The sequence below is a fragment of the Cibotium barometz genome, chromosome 31 (genome assembly GCF_041138505.1).
Source record: "Cibotium barometz isolate CiBa-2024 chromosome 31, ASM4113850v1, whole genome shotgun sequence".
Lineage (NCBI taxonomy): Eukaryota > Viridiplantae > Streptophyta > Polypodiopsida > Cyatheales > Cibotiaceae > Cibotium > Cibotium barometz.
This window is the reverse complement of record NC_141076.1, coordinates 47,721,647-47,731,295: the sequence shown is the minus strand read 5'-3', so window position 1 is coordinate 47,731,295 and position 9,649 is coordinate 47,721,647. Positions and strand designations below refer to the sequence as shown.

Sequence of the window (9,649 nt, the reverse complement as noted above, 5' to 3'; positions counted from 1 at the left end):
CGGACATATTTCCAAGCATGTAGTACAAAACACACAATTACCAGAAGCAATCCGTCGCTTTCGCCAACTGGTCCTCCAATGGTAGGCCTCCAACTAGCATGCGCCATAGGAACACCTTCCCTTGATATGGAATCTTAGACCACCAGCCCTATGAGATTACTGACCACCAGCCCTATGAGATTACTTTTTTCCACCAGGCCCTACTCTTCTTGATGTTCCATACCCTATTAACCTTCTCAGTGATTTAGTGCTTATCTTCCACCATCATATGGTACACTTGATTTGTTGTACACTGACAATGTCCCGAGGCTTTCTAAATGCCCAATCTAACCAAGGTTGTTGATCCTCCAACAGAGGAATATCACCAAACGTTGTAAGTGCTGCCCTCACCTCTCATAATTGTACATATCCACATGGAACCCATCATATGGTACACTTGATTTGTTGTACACTAGACAATGTCCCGAGGCTTTCTAAATGCCCAATCTAACCAAGGTTGTTGATCCTCCAACAGAGGAATATCACCAAACGTTGTAAGTGCTGCCCTCACCTCTCATAATTGTACATATCCACATGGAACCCAAAAAGGCAATAAGCAACCTCTACGTGGCAACAAAGCATCCAAAATTCTCACTAGTCCCAATCAAGCCATTCTATTGACTTTTGGTTGCTTAACAAGTTTGTTAGGCCACTCCATAAGTCGTAAGAAGTATCCAACACCTCACCTGCATAGTGTGTGCCAACACCTCCTTCCATGAGATCATCAAATGAGTAAGGAGTGGCGAAGCCACCACTTGAACCTGTTGGGAACCATTCACTACATCCCACTATGTACTATCAATCCTAGTATTACCATGCACAAGTGCGACCTCCTCTATGAGGGCCTTAGCCACCATTACCACCCATGGCTCTTGAGATACACATATATCTTGCAATAAAGGCCATCTCCTTAGTGACTATATGTAATCTAACATCTAATAGGGTTACCCCTCCACTCCTCTTTGGAGCAGTAACATGTTCCCAAGAAATCCACGTCTGTCGTGGCTTATTTCCTGCTCTTTTCCATAGCATAAATCTAATTGGTTGTTGTATTTGATGCAAAGCTTTGCCTGGCCATGGCAATAAAGACAAGAAAAAAGATATGATGCTAATCATATCTAATGGATTGTGCCACTTTGAGTTGAACATGCATAGGCTAACCCTGAGATTTCCAATAAACAAACTTATCATTCTCTCTCTCTCTCTCTCTCTCTCTCTCTCTCTCTCTCTCCTCTAAAGTCCCTACCTCTCGGAGCATCCTCTCTCATTCCCCCTCTATTTTTTTCTTGCACATTGTGAACAAAATTAAATAGAGTATGCACATATAAAGACCTTGAGTATTTGTGGGTACTATTTTATGGTGGAAATCAGAAAGATATTAGTAGTTAATGATTTCGCATAGACATTGTTTAGATTTGAATTCCTAAATTGGCTTGTTTGGCTATCTAAAAAAAGGAATTAGTTATTGATTATATGGCTTAGATTACTTCCCACCACCCATGACAATAATGATTCTAGAAAGGAAGTAGGTTTATCAAGAAATAGTCCCCCTACGTTGAAGGCCATTACAAATCGCCCGCCTTCCTCACTCGTTTCTCAACTGTTAGGTCACGAGTCAAAAGACGCTCGCCTTCCATCTCTGTGCCGAGCTATATAGGCCATCTTTTCCTGCCCAACTTTGGGCAGTGTGTAAACTTTAAAGATCCTTCCTTAGACAAGGAGAAAGGTCAAGGTCCGTACGGTCAGTTGTCACGTGAGCAAGGTACGGCAATGTGTGTGGCAGCATGTACATTGCATGTGCATGCATGGGTATGCCTATGTATACATACACGGACATGCAAATGCAGTACAAAGAGCGGGGCAAAAACAGGGGAAGGAAGACTGAGCAGGACCAAAGAGTTTTTCTGCACGTAATTTCTAGAAATGAAAAACACCTCCATAGCTCGCAGAGCCCCTCTTTCTTCTTCTAGTGTCCATCGCCATAGCTACATTTTTTCCCAACCACTGTAAAGGTTCCCCCTTTTCCCGAAAACTGTACCTCTCGCTCTGAGGGTTTCTTTTGGGGATTCCCATCCAAAACCCTAACCCTAGTTGCCAAAACCCGGATTCTCCATCGCCTCACAGAGCTTCCCTGTTTTCTTCTTCTCCCTCTTTGCCGCTTCTGTCCATCGCCTTCACGTTGATTAGCACAGAAGATAACCGTCAAAACCATAGCTCCCAGTGCGCGATAGCTGCGCGAAGGAACGTTTCTGGAGCCTGGTTCGGCAGGAATTTAGCATTTGCCACGGGCAGAGAACTTCCGATTGGCTTGTCGCACAGCACATCAAGCTTTTCCATTTTTTTGAATTGTGGATGCCTGTGTTTTTCCTTTTATGGAAGGCGCTTTATCAGGAGTCTCACATACATGTCTAAGTTATAGTGCATGTGATGGCTGCAATTGGTTTGCCGATTCCCTCAATGGCACCTGGACCATCGCCGTCTGCTGCGCCGGTTAGGGTTTCAAGTCCTTCTGGGATGCAGACACCCCCACAGCCACAGAGCAGCTTTTCTTTACCAAATCATCCCTCACAGAGCGTCTCAGGTCTATCTCTAGCCCTCCCCCTTTCATCCACACAAGCAGGAGGGGTTTCGCATGCCATGCCAGGAGGGGTTTCGCATGCTATGCCAGGAGGGGTTTCACATGCCATGCCATTGGCGTCCAGCGCAGCCCCAGGATTCCCCTTCCTACCAGCACTTCTTGAAAGTGGATGCTGCCTGCCTAGGGTTAAACTCATTGACATACTGCCAGAGGATGGGCCACCCTCTGCTGTGTACACAAGGGCAGTGGAGGAGCTTTCTGGTTGTCTGTCCAGACATGGTGCTGTCATCATGGAATTGAGTGCAGAGGATGCAGCCCTTGTCAGATGCGCATTGGAGTCTGCGACACTCTACTTCAGGACCCGTGCCCAGACCACGGGCTCTGTACCACGGGGTGGAGCTGGATGGTCCAAGACAGCTGGGTATGTGTCGTCTGCTTCAAGAGACATGTACTACTATCGGGCTGGAAGGTAAACAAAGTTTTTGCTGCTATTTTTTGCATGAAAAAAGCTGCATTTTGCCTTTAGAGTGCAATTCCAGCCCTCTGGTGCAAGAACATGCACTAATGCATAGCTGCAGTGTTATGCTGTGGTGACAGTTCACCACGTATTGATCTCTGTTGTGTCGTCCATGTGGTGGTGAGATTAGTAATGCATTGCAACATGGCTTATGGACAACATCTGTATGTGCCCTATGGCCATGTCTTTGGAGTCCATTTCCAGGTGTGCAGCTTGTGTTGACTCATGCCTGCAAATTTCACCTACTCAGTGCTGTTCCTGTGGTAAGACTAGCATCTAAGAGCATATTATGCATTTTAATGAGTAATTATTAGTCATTTATAACAGCATGGTTCATCGGCATTATTTATTTGCATCCTATTGCCACCTGGTCTGTGATAAGGTTGCACAATGCGGAAGCAAAATATAGGAGAGGGAGAGCAAAGGAGACAAAGAGACATCAGACAATGAACATCATGTTATGTAGCAAGAGGCTTTTACAATGGCAATACCAGCCAAAAGATGGTGTAGAACATGTGCCTATGAATAGGTTAGATGATAAACAAGTGAAAATGGGGGGCCCCTTTTATAGTGATGCAAAGCAAGCTGGCTGACTCTTGTAGAGCTGGCTGACAGCCTCTCACGACCTACTATCAGGAGAAAAGGACATAAATAGTCTCAAGAAGATAAGCCGATGAAGATGCAACCATGAACACTCTAGTATTGCACAATACCGGATACACCTCGGAAAGAGCACTTGCCAACCTGTTTCCTCGAAACACAATGCCACCACGAACAACAAAGAAATTTTATTGGCTTTGACTTCACAGACTAGTGTGCAGTGAGCTCCTAGTATAGAATGATGAGCTGCCGGACACACCACGCCCATTAGTGGATTGTGAACACATCACGTCCCAAAAAACCTCAAACAATGAACTTGGAACTCATCCAGTCCATAATCTTTGCTACACCAAGCAATAGACGTGGAACACATCTAGTCGATAGCTCTGAAATGAACTTGTCTCTCTAGATATTTTAATGCTTGGAACTCCGACTCACGGTTCCCATGTCCAGAAATGGAGCTACTAACAGCCTCCTCTCCTGCCCACAAGCCTCCTTTGGCTGGAAGGACATGGGGGAGAACTATCTCTATAACTATAGAAATTGACCATCCAGGTCCTCGTTGGCTTTTGCATCCTTGGGGACACTCGAAGTATCAGAGTCATCATCTTGTATATGATCATTGCCTGTCTTTGAAAACTTGGTCCTAGCTCGGGCTGGACCTTTGGTCTTGCAATCCTTGGTCAAATGAACCTGCTTTCCAGAAGAGTAGCAGTGACACCGTCTTGTCTGTTGCACCGTAGCAAGTGCCTGATCGTGACCACTAGGAGAGAACCTTACCTGCTCTTGAGAAACAAGGATAGATGCTTCCTCCAAGAGGGAACCCATATCCATGGCATTAGCACACCTCTGCAAGCAAGCCTTTGTGCCACTGGTGATCTGAACACTCCACAACCAATCTCCACTACTTCTCCAACGGAATGAGGTACGAGGAACAAGTAGCCCCCTCTCAAAACTGAGAGAGAGAGAGAGAGAGAGAGAGAGAGGGGCTGGACAGTAGCAAACAGTCCACCAAAACTTGCCGGAAAACACCCACAAAGTAGGTAGATCCATCGAAGAAGAGGCAGGCTGAAGATGCCAGAAGTTTGTGGCGCTCCACATGCGAAGAAGAGGACCACCGATTGCTGTCCATAGCTTTGCTCCAAACATCAATACTGTGAAAGCATAGGACCGGCAGCCCCCTCGCAAGCGAAGGCAAGGTTGAAGCACAAGCGAAGAAACACCTCCACTGCAGCCTAGGGCTGAAAACGCAGCCCACGCACCACCACCAACACTGGATGATGGAAAAGAGAAAGTGCTGCTGGCAGCTGCCACCACAAAAATGCAGCCACCAAGCTGAAGTAGAGCACCCCAAAAGAAAACGCAGCCACCAATGTGAAAAAACGCAGCCTTCATGATGAAAACGCAGCAGCTAGCGGAAAACGTAGCCACGAAGTGATCAAGAAACCGCAGCCGCCTGGAAGATTGCACAACACGCAGCTTTCTGCTGCATATGTAGGCAAAAAAAACACAAGCCTTCTTCTGCTCCCAAAAAAACGTTTAACTTCTTGCAGGAAGGAAACTAACCGCGCCGCCTTGTAGTATTGGTCACCTAAGCGACTGATACCATGATAAAGTGAAAAGAGAGTGCTGCTGCCACCACAAAAACGCAGCCACCAAGCTGAAGTAGAGCACCCCAGAAGAAAACACAGCCACCAATGTGAAAAAACGCAGCCTTCAGGTGAAAACGCAGCAGCTAGAGGAAAACCTAGCCACGAAGTGATCAAGAAAACGCAGCTGCCTGGAAGATTGCACAACACACAGCTTTCTGCTGCATATGTAGGTAAAAAAAACACAAGCCTTTTTCTGCTCCCAAAAAACGTTGAACTTCTTGCAGGAAGGAAACTCACCACGCCGCCTTGTAGTGCTGGTCACCTAAGTGATTGATACCATGATAGAGTTGCACAATGCGGAAGCAAAACATAGGAGAGAGGGAGAGGAAAATAGGTTAGATGATAAACAAGTGAAAATGGGAGTGTCACAAGCCCGGGTGGAGCGGCATTGGACATCTAGCCGCGGGGTGGCCTTCCACAAACCAAGCTTCATGACACGGCTCCACCGGCCCGTCTCGGGTCTCGCGCGTTTTCCTTGCAGGTCTCACTGATCACTTGCCTTCATGCCTGGCCCGGCCCCCACAGCCGAGGCTCACAACTTGCCATGATCCGCCGGCCCGGCCGCGTCTCAACCCGTCGGCACGGCACAGCTCGCCGTTCCGCCGTTTCCACCGTTTTCGGTCCCGTTTCCACGTTTCAGCAATTTCACCGTCAAGGCAGGGAGGGCATCCCCCGGGAGCACTTGGCACCGTGAACCTCACTCGCAACGTGGGAGGCCTAACGTGCCTACCTGGTGCGTGAGTGCTTCTACGTGTGCCTAACATGGGTCTGTGCTATGCCGCTCCCTTGGACCTCATCCCCATAAAGATGCATATTCCTTGGCGTGGGCTAGCATACCCCCAAGGCACCAAGGGCCTTGGATAGTATTCCCACCTCACATACACCCCCCCCCCCCTTTATGGAATTGACGCCGTCGTCAATTGCCTTCGAAACCAAAGGTTGAGTGTATGCACCTCGAAGTATGATCTTTGTGCATAGTGGTAAGTAGTAAATAAATGCAAGAGGTCTTAACCCTGCTTTCTAGCCATCAGCAAGGTTAGTGTCTAACCCGTTACAAAGAAAAACGGTGCATGTTTTTGTATTTTTATCTTTTTCATCTAAAGGCCTGGACTTCAAGCCCCTGCTTGAGAGTCTCCCAATCCCCCAAAATTTGGCAAGGTTGTGAGTGAGAGACGGTGTGGAGCACGCGAAGAAACAGAAGAAAAACGTGTGGAGGCCTGGAGCAAAACGATGGAGCTCGAATTATGAAGATAAGATTGTTACAAAACTTAGGGCATATAATAACCCTAACTGGTGCCCGTTTCACATAACGGTAAGTCGGGCGCCTTATTGGGCGCGGGGAAAAAACCTCACTTAAAGTGAGTAAAAAGTGCCCGGCCGGTCCTAATACATTGGCCACTGCCCATAATAATGTCAGGAAATTATTTCTAACACCCCCCTGCAGTGCCAATGTGGGTACAAGGCATGATGTCAATCACCAAAAGGAAGTAAGCCTAAAGCTTTGCGGAAAGCTTCAAACTTTTCTCGAGGTAAAGCTTTGGTGAAAATGTCTGCGACATTGTCATGTGTTGGACAATAGATCATGCTGATCTCCCCTGCATGAAGTCTCTCTCTGACATAATGATAATGTATCTCTATGTGTTTCGTTTGTGCATGAAACACAGGATTCCGTGCTACTGCAATAGCACTCTGACTGTCAGTGAGAATCGGAGTAGGCTCCTCCAATAAAGGATGAAGATCTGCCAAGAGTCTGCGTAGCCAAACACATTCCACTGTCGTTGTGAAAGCTGCCCTGTACTCAGCCTCACAAGACGAGGTAGCTACTGTAGATTGTTTCTTGCTCAACCATGAAATGCATGAGTGTCCCAAAAAGAAACAATTACCACTGGTAGACTGCCTTGTGTCGAAGTTATGCATGTAAATGCAAGTCACCCCCCCTGGGAAACATCAAGCCATAAGACTTGGTGCCTTGCAAGTAACGAAACACACGCTTTACAGCTTGCCAATGAAGCATCCGTGGGCTGTGCATATATCTGCTCACCTGGGATACTGCATACTGAATATCTGGTCTGGTGTTGCACAAGTAAATCAGGCACCCAACAGCCTGACAATAGAGAATAGCATCAAACGATTCACTGCCATCATGTACTGTAAGTTTCAGCCCTGGTTCCATAGGAGTGGAAATAGGCTTACAATCTTGAAATTTGAATCTTTCCAACAGTCTCTGTACATACTTCGACTGTAACATAAAGATACCCTTCTCACTTTGTATGAAGGGTATGCCCAAGTAATAGTGCAACATACCCATATCTGACATCTCAAATGCAGATTTGAGTTCGGACTTAAAATCTGAAATTTTATCCGCATCAGTACCTGTGAGTAACATATCATCTACATAAAGAATGATTATCAAAATATCCCCCCCATCTCTCTTGATGTAGAGGGTGCTTTCAGTTGGACTGTTGGTGAACCCCTGGCTAGTCAAAAATGCATCAATCTTTGCATACCAGGCACGCGGTGCTTGTTTTAAGCCATACAAAGCTTTCCTCAACTTGCACACCTTGTGCTCTTGACCAGACATAGCAAAACCAAGAGGTTGTATCACATAAACCTCTTCCTCAAGATCACGAGAAGTGGGGGCAAAAGTTTCTTCATAATCTATGCCCTTTTTCTGAGCATAGCCCTTAGCAACCAGCCTTGCTTTGTACCTGTCAATGGTACCATCTGGTTTGCGTTTAACCTTATAAACCCACTTTGTACCAATTGCCTTCTTGCCAGGAGGCAAATCCACCAAATCCCATGTATGATTCTTATCAATAGAATCCAATTCAGCTTGCATGGCCTGCATCCAATGCTGATTTTCACTTGCATCTTCAAAACTCTCAGGTTCCTCTTCATCCATAAGAGAACTCACCCAAGCTGACTCTGAAAAGTGAGAGCTTTCAGCCTCACGTGTACTCCTACGTGTCCTACCTGGTAATGGAGCAGCAAGTCTACTCTCTTGAAGAGTCTGTATAGCCCAACGAGGAATGGTTCTAGCTTCTTGCAAAGCTGTCCTCTCTTGTACAACAATATCCTCTTCTGCTTGCTGTATGTCAGGCTCAGCCTGGGGCTGATTTAAAGCATCAAACACACGAGGTGGTGGCTGCAAATTCTGAAATTCAGCCGGTATATCAGCTGTGGTTTCCATGCCAATGGGTAACAACCCTTCAAATACATCAAAAGACTCCTGAGGTTGCTGAAATTTAAATTCAGCAATGGGTTGTGCTGAATTCTCTGCAAAAACATCATCTCTGCTCACAAAAATCCTCCGTGTGACAGGATTATAGAGACGGTACCCTTTACTTTGACTGCTGTAGCGAACAAATATGCACTTTATGGCTTTATCATCAAGCTTCCCACGAAGCTCCTGTGGTACATGTGCATAAGCCAAGCAACCAAACACACGAAAATAATCAACACTAGGTTTCCGATCAAACCAAGCTTCATAGGGTGTAACAGATCTGAGTGCCTTTGTAGGGCACCTGTTCAACACATGAGTGGCACACATAAGAGCTTCCACCCAAAACTTATGTGGCAATCCCTTTGCTTTCAGCATACACCTGGCCATCTCCATGAGTGACCTATTCTTTCGTTCGGCCACACCATTCTGCTGAGGTGTATATGGTGTAGTACACTGGTGTACTATGCCCTTCTCTAAACAAAAAGCATCAAATACTTTAGATAAGTATTCCCCCCCTCTGTCAGTTCTGAGAGTCTGCACTTTTTGTCCTGTTGCATTTTCAACCATGTTGACATAATGTCGGAAATGCATAAAGACATCAGATTTGTTCTTCAAAGCATACACCCAGGCATATCTGGAAAAGTCATCAATAAAAGTAACAAAATACCAATGACCTCCCAAGGATTGTGTCCTCATTGGACCACATACATCACTGTGAATGAGCTGCAATTTGCGGACAGCTCTAACAACTCCATCCTTTTTGAAAGCCTGACGATGCATCTTTCCCAAAATACATCCCTCACACACATGTCTGGGAGGAGTCTCTAAATTAGGTAGGGCATCTACCATTTTCAGCTTCTGAAGTGCCATGAGACTGCCATAATTTACATGCCCAAACCTGGCATGCCACAACTCTGCATCCTGCATAGCAGATGTAGAGGTAGAAACAACACATGCACTGTGCCTCTCATAAGGATCAAGACGGTACAAACCGCGACATAAGGTCCCTGTAGCAACCAAAGCAAAGTCACTTTCCCTGT

The 9,649-nt window shown here is 46.2% G+C and overlaps 1 protein-coding gene across 2 annotated transcripts in view; it reads left to right on the top strand.

Moving 5' to 3' along the window:
• Window positions 1-1,603: 1,603 nt before the first annotated feature.
• Window positions 1,604-9,649, top strand: part of LOC147620948 (uncharacterized) — a 64,874-nt gene continuing 56,828 nt past the window's right edge. For both annotated transcript variants that reach the window (XM_086825219.1, XM_086825218.1), the window contains exon 1: window positions 1,604-3,086. In XM_086825219.1, coding sequence (XP_086681345.1) covers window positions 2,467-3,086 — 620 coding nt within the window. In that variant the 5' untranslated portion in view covers window positions 1,604-2,466. The remainder of the gene's footprint in view (window positions 3,087-9,649) is intronic.